Source organism: Cavia porcellus, unplaced genomic scaffold, assembly GCF_034190915.1.
Source record: "Cavia porcellus strain 051 isolate PalLab524CR breed Dunkin Hartley unplaced genomic scaffold, mCavPor4.1 scaffold_15, whole genome shotgun sequence".
NCBI classification, from domain to species: domain Eukaryota; kingdom Metazoa; phylum Chordata; class Mammalia; order Rodentia; family Caviidae; genus Cavia; species Cavia porcellus.
In genome coordinates this window covers 72064990-72082936 of record NW_026947498.1, presented here as the reverse complement: position 1 = coordinate 72082936, position 17947 = coordinate 72064990, and the positions used below count along the sequence as shown (strand labels likewise).

Here is a 17947-nt window from a genome sequence, read left to right as displayed (position 1 = left end):
TGGGACAGACCTAAACAAAACTGATGGACGCCTGCCCTTCTACAGAGAGCTTGTAGGGTACTTCACATACGAGAAGGTGGAGCGTGAAAACAGAACATACTAATACCACCTGTCACGGTTTAGAAACATATCTACAAATGTTTTTCATGGTCTTCAGACCAAAAGGGGATGTCTAATTCCCCTCTCCTTAGAGATCGGCTGGGTGTACAGTTTCTTTTTTTGGTACTGGGCATCAAACTCATGACCTCACCCTTGCCGTACAGTTGCACTTCTAATAAACAGGAAGCGAAAGGTGAACAAAAGTGGAAGCAGTAACAGATGATACTGTGTGATTTTCCAAGGCAGAGTTAGAAACGGTGCTGCAACTGCTGCCTGGCTTTTCCTGGAAACTCACGCCTGAAGCCCAGTCATCACAGTGGGAGGAGCCAGGGTTACTACGGAGAAGCCATGTAGGGGTTCTGATCCGTAGTTCTAGCTGACAGCCAGCATCGGTGGCCACGTACATGACTGAACAAGACTTCAGAGAAACTTTCTTATCTTTCCAGGTATGAGGTGTTCCACCCAGTTCCACCCAAATTATAGGTTCATAGGCAAGACAGATATATTAAACCATTAAAATTCCAGATTGGTCTGTGATGCAGCAGGAGATAATTGGATGATAATAAAGTGTCCTGATTTTTTTTTTTTTCCTTTTTTCTGGTACCAGGGATCAAACTCATGACCGCCTGCTTCCAAGGCAGGTGCTTATGCCACTGAACTAAATCCCCAGCCTCTTTTCATTTCTTTTTTTTTTAATTTTTTTTTGTCCTGATTACTTACTGGGAGCCAAACATTGCTAAATATGTTACAGGATTATAATCATATTTAATCCTCTGAACAATCCAATTGTTCAATTGAATAATCTCTGTCATTCAGAGAACTGAGGTTCAGAGCAATTGAGTGACTTGACTGAATCGTAGTTTGTAATTGTAAAAAAAAAAAAAAAAAAAAAAAAAAAAGGACCAGGGCAGTTGTGTGTTGGTAAATATCTAACAACTAGGTGTTGGAGGGCAAAAGGCCATGATTTGTAGTTTTTGCTCATTTTCATGGTATAATTTTTATTTTTTATTTCTGTCTTTTTGAGGCAGGGTCTCACTCTGCAGCTCAGGTTAGGCTTAGCTCACTTTGTAGCCCAGGCTGGACTTGAAATCACAAGGATCTCCTGCCTCAGCCTCCCAAGTGCTGGGATTACAGGGGTGTACCACCAGGCCCAGCCTATGTTGTAAACTCTTCCACCACAGCTGATTTCAAACTATTGGCATTGAAAGTAAAGTTTGGAATTGACCCACTCATCAAGACTGCAGTTCACTCCTGAGTGGAGACTGCCAACTCCAGGCCCCAAATACAAGGCTTTTAAAAATGGGTGGTTACTATTCAAAAGCTTTGCATGGCAAGAGAAATCACCAACAGAATGGAGAGACAGCCCTAATGTGGTTGAAAATGCTTGCCAGCTGTTCCTCAGACAAAGAATTACCATCTAGAACACATAAAGAGCTAAAAAAAATCAGTCCAATCCAAAAATGGGCATCTGAGATGAATACACACTTCTCAGATGAAGAACTAATAATAGCAAATAAATATGTGAAAAAATGTTCAACATCACTGGTCATTCGAGAGATGCAAATTAAAACAACACTGCAATTCTACCTCGCCCCAGAAAGAATGGCTGCTATCAAGAAAAAAAGCTGGAGGGGCTGTGGAGAAAAAGGAACCCTTTTCCACTGGTGGAATGCTGACTGGTGCAACCACTGTGGAAATCAGTGTGGAGATTCCTCAGAAAACTAGGACTAGAGGTCTCAACCCAGCTACTTCCCTTCTGTGTATATTCCCAAAAGAATTAAAAACATCATACCACAGTGATATACGTGCGCTCATGTTTGTAACAACAGAATTTATAATAGCCAGATCTTGGAAACAATCGAAATGCTCATCAACTGAGTAGATAAAAAAGATGTATTTTTATACAAGGGAGTACTACTGAGTCATCAAGGATAAACTAGAGACTTTTATAGGAAAATGGATGCAACTTGAGACCACACTCAGAAGTGAAGTAAGACACACACGTGTAAACTCATACTCTCATACTGTCTCACTAGTATGAGAAGCTGAAGCAACATATGCATGTGTTTATATCTCTATATTTATATCTGTATATAAATACTAGCTAAGATAGTTATACTACTGATTTCTCTGAGTTCACTGAAGAGCAAGGTTTGTGCTGATACAGTTCAGACAACTGAACGCAGATGTCTTGTGCTCTGGGTGAATGATACGGGGATGACAATGCACAATGTATGTACCATTGTTGCCCCCTAATTGATGTTTTGAAATTTTGTTTTAGTTTTGTTTCTCCTTGGAATAAAATGGATTTGAAAAAATAAATAAAAATAAAAATGGATGGTTAGAAGCCTTTGAGAAGCCGAATGGAGCTGTGTGTGTTGACAGCTGGTCAGGAAAGCCTCCCTTGAAATATGGTTTGAGCTGTGGACCTGCCCATTTGGAGACCCGTCTACCTACTATGTGCCACCTTCTGATCACTGGTCATTAGCAGTACATCCCACTGGCAAACTTGGTGCTGTTGTGGTGTTTCTTTTCACCAGGACTGAAGCAGGAGGACTTAAAGGCACAGGATATATCTGGAAGTTTGAGTTGCTCTGGAGCAGAGGATAGAGAGCAAAGGGGGCCCGGACTGACCTTAGCATGTCAAGCTCCAGCAGGTGATGGATGGGTGGCTCCCTTTTCTCTCTGGCCCTTCCCTTTGGGAAGCCCTTGTGCAGAAAGGTATCAAATCCGTTAGATTAGGAATCTCCCCACCCAACACATACAATCCAAGGAGGCCGTCCCAGAGGAAGAGCTTCCTGAAACTTCCCCCTCACCCCTCCAGCACCTTCCTACCCTTTCACTGTGGTCGGGAACCTCCTGCAGGTGGCCTGCGGCTCCTGAGTGGCTGCTTCCACTGGGTACCAGTAAGTCCCTGTCTTTGGGACTTGCAATGGAAGTAAAAATCTCTGCATATTCTCTGCATAATTTTCACAAATCTGAAGTTGATTGTTAACTGAAAAACAAACACAATAAAAATTCCAAAAGATTTTGTGCTCTGTAAGGACGATTATTTATTGGTTTATTTATGTTTTTGAGACAGGTTCTCACTGTACAGGTTAGGCTTGAACTCACTATGTAGCCCAGGCTGACCTTGAACTCACAGCAACCTTCCTGCCTCAGCCTCTGGAGTGCTGTGATTACAGGTGTGTGTCCAACCTGGGAGAAGATACACTTTATTCAATATACAGCTTCCACAGAAAGATAATTATGAGGAATCACCCTCTTCTAGGGTAACATCAGCCAATCCTAAGGAGGTGGATTCATTTTTGACATACAAGACTAAAATACTGGAAAAAAAATGACATTCACTATTATTTATTTTTTTTGCAATTTATTTTACTGTACATTTTAGATGCACATACCAACCATATCCATCGTAGGGAATTTGTAGCTGTACATGATATATCTTGCTTCTTTTTTTTCCTATTCTCCTTTCCTCACTATGCTTATTGATTTAAAAGATATTAAGTGTTTGGCATTTGGGAATGGGGGTCACACTGCAGGGCAGGATACAGTTGGAACCTGCTCCCCAGCTTCAGCAGTCCCCAGCTGGAGGACAGGGATTTCCTCAGCCTGCCTCTCCTTGCAAAGGATCCCAACCTGCTGGTGGCTCTGCTTTTGGGGCTGCAGCTCAGAGGTAAAGCAGAACCTCTGGCCTTGGGTTCCGCACTGGAAAGCGACCTCTCACTTGTCAAGGGAGAAGATTTTCCATACACCATATTTTCTTCCCTTTGATAAAATTCCCACATATACATGATTAAATACATCCAAAGCAGCAGAAAATGAAGTTTGGTCTCCTTCTTTACTAAGTCTCTGTGCTTACCCTTAAGCCTCTGCTACAGACATTTCTGTTTTTTGTTTTTTCTCCTTTTCTCCTCCTCCTCCTCCTTGAGTGGGGCTGACCCCAGGCCTTTGCTCTGACTACATTCTCCACCCTTTTATATTTTTATTTTGAAACAGAGTCTCAGTTAAGTGCCCAGCCTGGGTTTGAACTTGTGATTCCAGGTTCAGCCCTCCTCCGAGCTGAGATCGCAGGTGTGCATCCTGCTCCGGCCATGTGGTCTTTGTGGGTCACTTTCCAGATCCATTCTGTGAGTGTTGCTCACACCCACACCCAGGCTTGCCCCCTCCAGGCACCCAGCTGGTCTCAGAGGGCCTGATTTTGTTTGCCCTCCTTGCTGCTGCTCTGGAGGATTCTTTCTTGGTTCTGTTTCCTCTCTCTCTTCAAATACTGAAGTTCCCCAGGCAGTGGCCTCTTCCTCCTTCTCGCTTTCCTTTTCCTTTTCTTTTCTCCCTTCTTTTTTCCAGTACTGAGGACTGTGCACGGTCTGCACAGCTTGTCTGCGCGTTGCCACACTCTGAGAGACCCTTTAGGACACCCTGCTTGTGTTTCTCAATTAGACTGTGCCAGCTGCTCCGAGACCTCCCCACTACATATTCCAAACAACCCTGCACTTCCACCACGTATGGACTCCTGATGCCCATCAGACGCTTAGAGGTCTTTATCTGTTTCTAAAACACCTGCTCCCCAGTCCTCCCTGTCCTGGCAAAGGACAAGTCCACACCCTTAGTTACAGTTCCTGGACCCCACTTCCTCTCACATTTGCATCAGGTCTACCCATCAGCACATTCTTTGGGTTTGTTTGCTTTCAGTAAGGGGAGCAAACCCAGGGTCCAGTGCTTGCACACCTCCAGCCCGTCAGCACATTCTATCACCTTTTCCATTCCTATACATCCAGGAGCAGAGGCCCACTCACACCTCCTAAGGTAAGCCTGGCCCCCACCTTCTCACACGGGCAGCAGCAGCCTCCTGCTGGGCTCCCTGGAGCACTCTCCACTCATCAGCTAGAGGGATCTTTTACAGCCTAAATCCCAGCCTGTTACACTTATACACCTTTAACAGTTGCTAAGAGAGGATGAGACCAGGGGATCACCAGGAGTTCAAGGCCAGCCCGGGCTACAGTGAATTCAAGACCCGCCTGAAGTACAGCATGACCCATCTCAAAAAACAAAAAGCGGTTAAGAGATCATGATGACGGAGTAGAAGCTAGTGGCAGGTCACAGCGTCTTAGGCTCCTGCCACCTGGACATCTGGAGAAATTGGGTGACCAAGCACAAGAGTGGGGGCGTGCTGGTGGGCTTATCACTACTAGGTAGTGGGACGCTGGGCCCACCGACTCGCAGGGCATCCCGCAGTGCCCATGCACTCTCATTTGTAAAGCTAGTTTCCTGGAGGCGCTGCAGATGGGTTCCAGTCTTTACTGTTTCAAACAGCGTTCCTCAAAGGCATCGTGCACTTTCACTCCTATTCGGGTTCCCTTAATGCGATTTCAGAAGTGCAAGTGTTAGGGCCAGGGCCACTGTCATTTAAGATTCTGATCACATGTCCAACCTGCTCGACCCAAGAGGCCCCGGAGGGGAGGTTCTGTCTTCCGGACAGACGGCAGCAGGGGGCCAGGCCGTGGGCCTGCTGCCCCAGCGGGCGGTATGGGGCAGTGCCACTCGCAGGCCGCTCTTGTTCACGTCCACTTCTGTTCCACCGGCCGAGCGCGGCGCTGCCTCCTGGGAATCTCCTGGGCCCGGGCCCAGCCCTGACACCCGGCTGCAGCCGTCCCCCGCCTTCTGCACTCTCCCGCCTCCCCCGGAACTCTCGGGTTCCTGGAACCCGGCTAGGTGACCTCACGCCGCCGGTGACTTCACATCCGGACCTTCTGGGAATTCTCGGCCTCAGTTTTTCGTAAGAAAACTAACAGTGGAGTGGAGTGGAGTGGGGTGGAGTGGGGTGGAGGAGAGGGGCCGAGCAGTAGGCAAGGTGGGGGTGAAGAGGGGAGGGAAGGGGAGGGGCAGATCCCGGGGGAGGGGAGGGTTTGATTGTGCAGCTTCCTTGCTTGCTCTTAGGGGTTCGGGATGCGGGGGCGGGGGAGGGGACACATGCTGGACTTAGGGACCCACCCTCACCCGAATTCCAGAGGTGACCAGGGAACTGGGTGGTCAGCTGCCAGGGGGAAAGGGTACCACTGGGCTACAACTGGGGTGAGAAACCAATGTGCTAAATCTGAAAAGTAGGAGGCACAGTGGGTGGTGGTACACTTCGGTGGTGGTACACTTCGAAACAAGAGGCACGCCCTTCCCTTCCTTCCCTTCCTACGGCTGTAAAGGCCACATCGGCTTTAAATTCAGGGCCACCCTGCCAGATCATTGGGTTTAAATTGAGGAGGTCATCATGCCAGAGGCAGTGGACTGTTGATTTCAGTGAGAGCATGGATCGGAAGCCCCTCAGATCAGAGGTGTCTGACCCTCTGGGTCCCGGAAGCCTGAGTTACATCAGCAGGCCTTTGGGTTTCCACTGGCCATGTTCCCTTCACCTTCTTTCCCCCTTAGCCCTTCTCCCTGTTCCTGCCACCCTCCTGTGATCTTCAATAAACGTAGCTACTCAGACATACTACGAGGTGCAATTGGCAATCATTTCTTTGTCTACCACGACCCTGGAGTACTTTGGCCCACTCAACTGTGACAGTGGCACTTGCCTTAATCTTACCCCTCAGGAGGCTGAGGCAGGAGGATTGCAACCAGTCCCAGGCTAGCCTGGACTCACCTAGCAAGTTCAAGGCCATCAAGACCTTGTTTCGAAAACAAAAGCAAAAAACAATAAATAAAACAGTTGCAACGGACTTCCCATACAGCTAGACTGCTTAGTTATGTAGGGGGGATATGGGGGGCTGAAGGGACAGATGCCAAAGAAGGACTTTTTCAATTGATTTTGTATCCTGGACAAGGTTACCTCAGAACCCAGTTGCCTCCAGAAATGGCAAATGGAAAATGGAGGAGAGTAGAGCCCAGCCTCAAAAAACCAGGCCCTCATTGTGACTTTTGTGGGCCCTATGTGCTTTTGCCTTTATGGACTTTTTATCCATTACATTTTTTGTTTTGTTTTATTTTTTGAGACAGGCTCTCACTGTGTAATTTAGGCTAGTCTCAAACTCACTATGTAGCCTAGGCAGGCTTTTCCTGCATCAGCCTCCTGAGTGCTGGGATTACAAGTATGAGCCACCACACCCAGGTTAAAAAATTTTAATGTGTACTTTGACTGTGATACCACAAAGATGACCATGTTAATATCATATGTCAAAACATTTTCTTCCTAAAGATTTTTTCTCTTCAGATTTTAAAAGACGTGAAAACATTTTTACGGGCCCCTAAAAGTATTGTAGGCCTTAGGAACCACTTACACTGCTCTGCATTGGATGCTGGCCTGGGCAAAAGCAGGCTAGACAGAACATGCAAGGCCTGAAGGGAATGACTTGGATAGGTGATGAGCACAGTAGAAAGGTCTCCAGTGGCCTTCAGACTGAGGGTTTCAAGGTCAAGGCGGAGGCCTGGGCTACAGGGGAGGGACCTGCATGGCACTAGGAGGGCAGGCTGCTGCTGGAATGCACAGAACCCTGCAGATGGGGTCAGGGAAGAACCACTGAGGGGGGCTGGGCTGGTGTGAAGGGGTGGGGCACGGAGAGGACCTGGCGAGGTGACTGGCAGACACTCTTGCCCCTGTTCACCCCTCTGGGAAAGGGAAGGAGGAGGAGAGAAGCTGTATGTGCTCCAGGACACTGGAAAGTGCAAAAGGAATGTCTTTCACGAATAACACAGAAAGGAGAATTTGAGTAATTGAATAGGCATGTGGACAGCTTCAGGGCTGCCTCTGGCCCAGGTCCCTGCAGTTGTCTCTAATAGGTATTCTGCACCTCACCACCAGAGTTTCTTTCCCACTGGGCCACCTTCCCGCTCACAGAACCCAGAGAACAAAACTATCCCTCCTGGGCCCTTCCAGAGTTCAAAACGGGAAAAGCAGGCTGAGTCTCGAATTCAGTAGAAAACTGTCCTCTAATGTCATTGGGCTTCACGTTTTTTCAACCCCCCTACATAGCTGCACCCATCACTACCAAACAAGCTGTACTTCACTCGCACCTTGCAATACAAGCTGGGTTTTCTCCAATGAAGGTTAACCCGAAGTCAAGGGAGGGGCAGGAAACACACTTACTGGGAGAACAGCTCCATTCAGATGACTCCTTGAAAGATAAACCTTTAATTACAATATTTGCTCTAAAACATGAATTCAGCTGGGTGTGGTGGCACATGCCTGTAATTTCAGTACTGGTGAAGCTGAGGCAGGAGGTAGCCTGGGCCACCTAGTGAATCCTGTCTCAAACAAACAAACAAAAAAAGAAAAAAGAAAAAAAAAACTAAATTAAAAACTTTTTATAATACAAATTGAGCACCTACTATGTGCTTTGCACCACCTAGACAAAAGAGATGCTGCTATAAGCAGTTCTTCATGGGGATGACATTGCAATGGCAGTGGTTTGTCTGCAGATGGTTCTTCCAAAGCCAGCTGCATGTTCTTCTTCCCCCATTTTGCCCCAGAAGGTGGTCTCTAATGCCCTTGCATTTTAATCTGGACAAGCCTTGTAACCATCCATGTGATTCTTAATGGCTTCTCACAAAAGGCGTGCACCTTCTGCCTTGTGAAGTGAGACACTCCTTGGAGTCTGGAGCAACAATACAGGAAGTCCAGCTGCGCTGAGATGGCCTTGCAGCAAGGAGACCCAGGCCACACAGGCCACGTGCATATATTCTAGCTGAGGTCCAGGCACAACAACCCAGAAGAGGGGATCCCTGCTACATCTTGTTCAGTTCCTGGCCCACAGGTGAGGAAGAGGGTCGGGCAGAAAGTGCTGACAGCTAAGCCACTGGGAGTTTAGGTTTCAGGCTGCATAAACCAGAAGCCCGAGGAATGCTGAGCAGGAGGGGCTTGAGCTGCCTACTCCGGATAAGAATTCTGGCTGGTTAGGGGAGGACCACTTAAAGGGACAGACAGGGCAAAGGAAACAGGACTACCTGCGAGACTAAGGCAGTGATGGGAGACGATGGGGACACGATGGACAAGTTGCACACGCAGAGGCAATGACAGTACCCCGAGGAGGGAGCAGGGCCCTGCCTAGCAGTCGAGCCGGGCGGAGCTCAGACCAGGGCGAGGAGTAGGCCAGCATCCGCCTGGGACGCAGGAGAGGCTCCGGGCAGGGCGGCCGGGACGGCGCGTCCCGGCGTCTGAGCTCAGAGCCAGCCCCTGGCAGCGCGCCCGCAGTGTTTCCCGGCAACCGCCGCCGCCTGCGGAACGCTCAGAACCCGGCGGCCCGCGACGTCACAGCCGCCTCGCCGACGGCAGAGGACGTGCCCGCGGGCGCCAGGGGCGGGGCGGGGCCTCCGCGGCTGGCCCCGCCCACTCGGGCGGGGCGGGGCGGGGCCTCCGCCGGGCCTCAGGTGCGGCGGCAGGTGTGGCAGCAGGTGTGCGGCAGCACCGCTGCCCTCCTCCCGTGCCCGGTGCGCTCCGCACCCACACACCTGCCTCTCCCTGCTCTTCCTGCTGAGCCACCACCTTCAGCCGACAGACCTGGCTCCCGGGCCGTCCGGGTCACCTCCGCAGAGCCGCGGTCTCCGACCTCCCAAGCTGGGGTAACTGTCAGCTCTCCCAGTGGCCCCACGTTTTGTATTCTCAACATTCCCTCCCCTGCAAATGTATCTAATCTGCTGACGTGTTGTCTTCGCTGTTTAAGTCCCATTAGGTCAAGGATAAATTCTGCCTTATCTCTAATTTTATCACCTGAAGCGAACCTGGCACAAAGTGCTTTATTGATAAGCGTCAGTGGGATGAGTCTATAGATGCACTCATTCATTTCGGCATTCACTTTTTTGAATGTGTGTGAAGGCAGCCCTGATAAGCACTAGGAATACCAAGATGAGCAAGACAGGCACCCCACAGGCACCCCCTGCAGGTGAGAACGGAGATTCACTAAACACGAATTAGGGCACATCTAAAAGCAAATGTCTCTGAACTCCAGATGCCCGAGTTTAAATACTTATTTAATCACTTAGTCGGCACAGTTATGGGTGCTGTAATCGTGCCCATTTGACAAAAAAGAACACTGAGGAGAACAAGATGTTTTAAGCTGCTGGGCCCTGCAAGGAACTGAGATTCAGTGAAGGGACTCAGCACCACGGGATACAAGGTATATAGGGCAGGTTTGGCATTTTGATTGCTTCCTGTCCACCGCCACCTCCCAGAGGAACAGCAGGTGTGGCACTGCTGTTGGCCAGGAACCCACTCGTATGGCTGAGCTGGCACTGAGGGGCCAGTGTGGGTGAGTGGTGAGGTCCTGAGCTCAGTCTTAGGGCCGGAGCCTGCCTGTCTGTTCAAATGGAGTGGAATACGTGCAAACCCCTGCCGAAACTTGTGAGGGCAACCCAACTGCTAATGTCCCTCTCTCTGGAAGAGTCTCCAGGAGACTGGGGAATTAAACTTCCTGCATCTCTGGGTCTGAACAAGTTGTGTGTTCTCTGTCTGACACCTACCTCCAACTTTCACTAGCCAGATAGTTGTATTCAAATTTCAGAGGAAATGTTTTGTCTTTAGGGAGGGTCTGCTGTGGCACCCTCTTCAAGGAAATCCCTTGCCACTGTCCCATTGCTGCATGTTAGGGCTCCTTCCCAGAGTGGAAGGTCACCAAGGCAGGTTCATTGCTCTACTCCTGATCTGACTTTTCTTGTCTCTCGGTCTCCTCATTCTAAAATCTGTTTCCTGAGAACAGGATCGTTGGACCTGCAGACCAGGCCTGGCTTTCAGGAGGTGCTCAGTGCTTTTAGAAAGACAGACTGAAGCTGGGTGTGGTAGTACATGTCTGTAATGCGAGCCATCTGACAACTGAGGCAGGTGGATCATGAGTGTGAGGCCAGCCTTGGCTACACAGTGAGTTTCAGGCCAGCCTGGATTACATAGTGATATCTATCTAAAAAAAAAAAAAAAAAAAAAAGAGCACAGGCATACTGTGGTGTGATACAGTAATTCTGTAATCCCAGAACTTCGGGAGGCTGAGGCATGAGAACACAAGTTTAAGCCCTACCTTGACAATTTAATGAGACTTTGTGTCAAAAAAAAAATAAAAAGAAAAAAAAAAAGAAGAAGGCTGAGGATATAGCTTTGGGAGAGGGCCCCGACTACTGAAAAAAGAGAAGCAAGAGAGGACAAAGGAGATGGGAGAGGGGAGGGGAAGAGAGAGAGAGAGAGAGAACCTGTTCACTAAATTATCCAGTTTTCGGAACCTGAGCACGTTCTTCCAGGAGCCCCTGTGCAGCACACAGAGGCCCAGTCGTGCAGGGCGTGCTGACTGTCCATCTGTGAGGTCCTCCCACCTTGCTGGGCCCTCTGGGGCTGTTGTGCTTTGGAGCAGGGTCATAAGACCACCATGATGTCTAAGAAGGTCCAGGAGGGAAGGCCAGAAGTAGAAAGGGCAGCAGTGTGTGTGTGTGTGTGTGTGTGTGTGTGTGTGTAGAACTAAAGAGTGCCAAGGCCTTATGGCCAGAAGAGTGGCTTTTCAGAACCTTACAACCCTGCTGTTGCCAGGAAAACTGGGCACCTGGTGGCTGTGGCTGTTTTCTCCATAGTGTGAATACAGACTCTGCAACAAACATACCCACAGTCAGACACACACAGAGTAGAGATCAAACTTGTGTTTATTCAGTGACACCATTTTGGTGCAATGTAGTGGGATATGGACTGATCCTGAACAGACTAACACTGAGCAGACCGGTGCTGTGGCTGGTGGAGGGCTGAAGGAGAAGATGATTGACAGGCTCTGCTATATAAGAAATCCAGACAGAGGCTGGAGGGAAGCCACTCTGTGGGTATGTACAGGTGTATACCAGGCTTGTGTGAGCAGCACGTGCATCTGTACATGTTATATCTTCTATAAGCAGTCGGGAATAATCTCTGCACCGGGCCAGCACTCCTCAGAAGGCTGCTTCTTGGTCTTTCTTGCCCTTTTTGCAAGAACTGGGCAGGAAGTGCCCTCAGCAGTCCTCGGAAGATACCCTTTGTTCTTGGTCCTTGCCTTGCATATGCAGGGAGGGTCCCTCTTAGTGGGTCCTGGGGTCCTCAGACAGGCATCCCCATGAGAGACTCATGGGGCAGCTGGCTAGGAGTGGCTGCAGGGCATCCATGCCAGCTCCGCTTCTGCAAGGTCACTGCTGAGCCCAGCAGGCCTATGGAGGAAAGGCCTTAGCAGAGGGGAGGTGTGGAGCCCGAGGTCAGGGCCTAGGCCCTTGGGTGGCTCTGCCTGCTCTGTGACTGTGGTGCAGGATCGGAGCACTGTGTTTCCGAACTGGTCCACCTCCTCGTACTGCTCAGTCACAGTTCTCACAGCTCCACAGCACTGGAGGGAGCCACCTCGTCTGGTCTGCAGCTCCAGGGAGTTCTTTTGCCACTGTGTGGGCAGAGACTTGGCTGAGACAGGTGCAGGCTCAGGCTGCTCGGGGCCTTTGGTGGCCACCTCCTCTTCCCTAGCTTTCTTCTGAACACTTTCCTGGTGAAGCAGGGCCTGGCTCACATTCTGAGCTAGGTGTGTGCCGTCCCCTGAGACCTCAGGGCTGTCCTTAGTGCTGGAAGCTTCTGAAAGTTTCCTTGTGCCTGACTGGATAGAGATGAAAGTTGGGGAGGAAGGTGATTCTCTGTTGGAAAGCAGGACTTGAGGGACACCTGGGTATTCCCTTGATGTCTTCTGCTTCTGAGTGGGAAGGAGAGTTGAGACTGCCTGACCTCTGACCTCTGTGTGATTTCTGATCTTGGCTTCACTGTGGTCTTCAGTATGGCACCCTATTTTGGCTTGGCTCTTAACAGCCATTGGCTCTTTGACCTCCTGGCCTAAGCAAGTGGGTCTGGCTCTACTGCAGGCCGAGATAGTGACCTTGTGGGCACTGTGATCCTTCTGGGGTTCCTGGGAATGGCTCCTGGTATTGGCCTCGGGCTGGAGGCTAGACATGGAGCTGAGGGCTTTGTGCACAGCCTCTTCAATGTCTAAGAGCCTGGCTAGGGTCTGTTCCTTCAGCTGGGCAACCTCTGTACTGACCCGTGTCAGCTCCCCAAAAGCCTGCTCCATTGAGGCCTTGGATTTATGGGGGGTAGCAGGAGATGGAGGGATAACCCCTTCTACCTGGGGCACAGCCTCAGAGAACCTCTGCAGGGCCTGCACATCCATACTGCGTGCAGCCTCGTTCTCCAGGGCTTCCACCTGGCTCAGAAGGTCCTGGAGCTCTTGCTGGCTTCCCTGAAGAATCTGGGGGCTCTTTGGAACTCCCTGCTTGGAACATCCGATGGGCTTTTCTCCTAGTGGGCTGGGGCCCCACTGTGGTGAGGCGGAGTTGCTCTTGAGAGTGCTGAACTTGGTGGACTCAGGGCTCTGGGCACTGTTGCCAGCAGTTTGAACCTTGGTGGGCTCGGGGGCAGCTGTGCTGAGGTTATGCTGGGGTCTGGGGTGGTTCTGGCCACTGGCCCATCCAGCCAGAGGCATGCAGCCCTGGCCCCCAACAGTAGGAGCCTTGGCTGGCCAAGCTGCTGTCTCACCTGGCTTGTGTTCTTCTTGTCCCACCTCTGAGGAGAAGCTGGGCGACAGAGCTGCTAAGGGTTTGGGTGGCCTCTGAGGAGGGGGGAGCTGGCTTAGATGTGCAGGTTTGGGAGGCACTGGAGGCTTCTTCCTTGGAGGCGTAGTGGGCTCTTGTTTTGGGGTCTTTCTCTGGCCAGCAGGGTTGCTGTGAAGGGTATGAAGAATGGATTCCTGTTGGGGCTTGGAGGCCTGCTGGGTGGAGTCTTCATCATGGTGGCCTTGGACTGGGAGGTCAGGTCCTGTCACAGCAGCTGGGAGAGCAGGAGGAGGAGGAACAGAGGCATTATGGGAGTGCAGGTTGGCACCTGCAGCCTGGTCCCCAGATGGCAGTGTATGGTGGGTCAAAGGGGAAGTCTTCAGGGTGGTCTCTGCAGCTTGGAGGCCCCCTGGGCAGTCTTGGGCCATCATGTTTTCCAGAGGCCCCCAGGCCTTCTGTGTGCAGCCCTCAGGCTTCTCCTGCCCTGATGTAGGACTCTTAACTGGGCCTTCTGGCAGTGGGCTGGGAGCCTGGGCTGGGTGGACAGTCTCCCTGCCCCTTGGCTGGGGGTCCTTCCCAGAAGGCTGAGCCCTCCCAGGTGGCTCAGAAGTCCTCACAGGGAGAGCAGTGTAGATGCCATCCTGAATTGTCACCCGCCCCCTGAGCAGCCCTCTACCTAGTGCTTTCTCTTCCCAACTGACCTTTCGGGGGCCTGCTGGGATCCTGGAATCACCTCCAGCCACAGGCCTGCTGTTGCTCTGGGTAGCTGCTGTGACAGGGGCTGGTGCTTGCAGAGCATCCTGGACGGACACGGCTGTGGCTACAGAGGCAGAACTCTGCTTGTGCTTGCTCAGAATGTGCTGGTGCAGGCTTTGGGCTTCAGTGGTTGCCGTCTGCAGATTCTGCAAGGCTTCCTGGAGGTCTGGAGCCCTGGAGTCTGTAGGGGTAGCCATGGCCCCTTCTGACTTTCCCAAGGCTGCTGCTCCTTGCTTTTTTGTGTTCTGCCATGGGGCTGAGGCTGCACCCTGCCCAGCCAGAGGAACTGCCTTTGCAGGGGCCTGAGGTGGGCAGGAGGTAGCCCCAGGGCCTCTCAGATTCCCCACCCCCAAGCTTGGATCTAGTGGGGAAACATGGATGGTGCTCTCAGTGGGGAGAAACCTCTGGGTCCCCTCAGTGGCTGGTCCTGGACTTGGGTCAGCTGGTGGTTCCCAGTGCAGACTGTGCAGGCCACTCAGGTCTCCTTTGTCTATGCAGCTGGCCACCAGCTGCACACTGCCCCTTTCTGGGACCCTACTGGTTAGCCGGGGCTGTAGGGAGTAGGCAGTCAGGGCGACTAGACCTTGTTCTGTCTCCTGCATCACCAGCCCAGTCCTTGACACGGAAGCCCCGAGGCTACAAGCCAGCAGCTGCTGGAGCTCAGGATCCAAGTCTTCAATACTCCCATTGTTGCTCGGAGCTGGCAGCTTCAGTGGGTGGAGCCAGAGGTGGCCAGTTGGGTCCTCCTGAACCAGCAGGCCCTGCGGGTCCACATCCGGCCGGCGCAGCACTTGGCGGACAATCCTGGGAAGCTCGCCAAACACCAGCTCCTCCTTCTGTACATAGGGACGCCCCTGCGCTGGCCCTGGGAGCACGTACTTGGCAAGGCAGAGCTCCCCTGGCCCTTGGACCTCCATGAGTATGCCTCCGTGATGCAGGATCCCAGGTGTGGCATGCAGAGTCTGAAGTGTCCCCTCAGTAGCAGTCTTCTGCTTTTCTGGTGCTTCATTGCTAGAGAGCTTCCTGGGCTGCTCTTCCTGTAGGTCACCTCCTCGGATGCTTTCAGCTGCCAGAGAGCCCATGGGGCAGTTCTCAAAGAGCCAGGTGAACTTGCGCACAGAACCGCTGGGGGTGGGCCCAGGGGTTATCCTGGAGCCCTGACCCTCCTCTTCTCTCTTGCCAGCCTCCAGGGCCTGGAAAACTTCCTTCTGCCGAGACACCTGCCCTGAAGGGATCTCCACCCGGCTGCTGTATCGCACAGGTGGTCCTCTTCCACAGGGATGGGCCATGTCCTGCAGAGGCTCAACCTCAAAGACATGTCCATCAGTCTGTCTTTCCCTCGCCTGCACCTGGCTGACCTGCAAGTGCTTCTCCCTGGAGTCCTCTGCTGGGTCCAGAGGCTGGGGCTTGAACATCCAGGTGCAGGACCGTGCCTGGGCCTTGACTGTGGCATCCGTGACCTCTGAGCTTTGCTTTTCTGCCAGCTCACTCATTGGACATGTCTCAAACAACCACCGGATGGTTTGCACGTCGCCCTTGGCGGGTGCCTCAGGCTGGAGGCCTTCTTGACGCTTTCCCTCCTCCTCCTGTCGTTCCTGCTGCTCCCGCTGGTGGATCATCTCCAGGGGCTGGGTCTCAAAGAGCCATCGAGTCGTACCAACATCTCCAGCCACCACTTCCTGCCGAGTGATGCCCTGCACCACATCGATGGTGCTAGGGCTTCGACCCAGCTGGTCTAGGGGCTGAGTCTCAAACATCCATCTGTAGCCCTGCACATCACCTCCCACGACCTGCTCTCTACTGACGGAGGTCAGGGCGTGGAGCTGGCCCTTGCTGTCCTGCATGGCGTACACTGGGGGTCCTGCCGCCTGGGACTGCCCAGCACAATCAGTGATACCTGCTGTGCTCACACTCCCACAGGCTGAAGCCTCGCCCTGCCCGATACTATCCAGGGGAAGGGTCTCGAAAAGATTCTTGAAGGTTTTCACGTCCCCCTTCACCCCATCCCTCTGGGGAGCACCCTGAGAAGTGGGCAGTGCTAATGAGCTGTCAGACGTGAGCCCTTCACTTTCCTGGTGGCCCACCCGCTGCAAGTGACCCACTTGGATTTGGTCTCTGAGAGTGTCCAGGGGTTTGGTCTCAAACAGCCACAGAGTAGACTGCACATTGCCAGGGACCACCTCCTCCTTGGGCAGGGTCTTAGCTGTGGCCTCCTCCTCCTCTCCTTTCAAAGTGCTCAGAGCTCGGGTCTCAAACAGATGCCGCTGCTGTTGAACGTCTGGTCCAGGAGGGACAAGATCTGGAGATGGCTGGAAGTCCTTCTCATCTACCACGATCTCCCGAATGGCGTCCAGGGGCTGTGTCTCAAAGATCCAACGTGTGGCGCTGACATCGGGCAGGGACCCCTCCTCCAAGGAGATCCCGCGGATCACCCGCACCTGACTGGGGTCCTGGTTGAATGCATCCAGAGGGCGGGTCTCAAAGAGCCAGCGCCCACATCTCACTGCGTTGCTTTGGATCTCTTCCCTGCAGGCAGCCTTGACCTCGTGGATGGCGCCCTCCGGATCCTGGATGGCGCACAGAGGTTCGGTCTGGAACAGCTTCACTGTCTTTTTCACATCGCCTCTCAGCTCCTGGATCTCTGAGCGCAGTTCCAGCAGGCTCTGCTCCTGCATGGAGGGGCGGGAGCCCAGGCGGTCCAGTGGCCGCGTCTCAAAGAGCATCCTGGTCCCTTGCACATCTCCACTGGCTGCAGGCTCCCTTGCCGGGGCCTCAGTTACCTCTGTGCGGCCTGTCAGCTCATCCAGCGGCTTTGTCTCAAACAACCAGCGGGCAGCACGCACATCGCCTCCAGCTGGCTGGGTTCCTGCCAGTTGGGGGCCTACGCTGTTAGCAAAAGAGCCTTCCTCGAACTTGCGGGACGTGGCCTGTACATCGCCACCTGTCACGGGCTCTTTGGCAGCTGGCTGCTGACGATCACCAATGGTGTCCAGCCGCCAGTTCTCAAAGATCCAGCGCATGCACTGGACGTCACCCTCTGTGGGCTCCTCAGAGCCCAGGACCTCAGCCAGGTCCTCAGCCACAGCCTCAGCCAGGTTCTTTCGGAGCTCCGGGTGGATGTGCCTGTAGAGGCGGCGGAGCTCACTAGCTTGCCGCTGCTGGTGAAACTTGGAGAAAGATTCCTTGGGTGGCAGTGCTGGCAGGTCCTCCAGGGCTGAGGGTGGAGGGAGGGACAAGTCCTTTGCAGTTGCCATTGGGATGGTCGATGTAGGAGCCACTTGCATCTGGGTTTCAGCTGTCGTTCTGAGGGGAAGGGGCAGAGATGAGGATGGTATTGCGGTTCTCTGGTGGGGTGGAGCCAGTTGCTGGGATGAATGGCAGGGAGTAAAGCCCAGGGTTGATTGAGTTTTGGGTGACATTTATTAGAGAACCCCCTTCTCTGTCAGCCTGGCCTGGGGCTCACTTTGCTGCTTGTATGACTAGTGGATGACAGGTCTTGAACTTGGGACATTTGGGCTCACCCATCAGGATGAGTTCCTACTTCCCAGCCTTATATTGATTGCTAGGGAGTGAGGTGGGGTGGGGG

At 52.4% G+C, this 17947-nt stretch overlaps 1 protein-coding gene and 1 long non-coding RNA gene across 2 annotated transcripts; one reads left to right on the top strand and one right to left on the bottom strand.

The window, feature by feature from the left end:
• Positions 1–4773: 4773 nt before the first annotated feature.
• On the top strand, positions 4774–6583 carry LOC134470525 (uncharacterized). Its single transcript, XR_010039465.1, has 2 exons — positions 4774–4908; positions 5045–6583. It is a non-coding gene; the product is annotated as an uncharacterized LOC134470525 (long non-coding RNA).
• Positions 6584–11685: 5102 nt separating this feature from the next.
• Xirp1 (xin actin binding repeat containing 1) lies at positions 11686–17666 on the bottom strand (the record flags this gene model as incomplete). Its single annotated transcript, XM_023562591.2, has 2 exons — positions 11686–13879; positions 14307–17666. Coding segments are annotated over 2 exons (3369 nt in total), but the record flags the coding sequence as incomplete, so codon positions are not given.
• Positions 17667–17947: the final 281 nt, after the last annotated feature.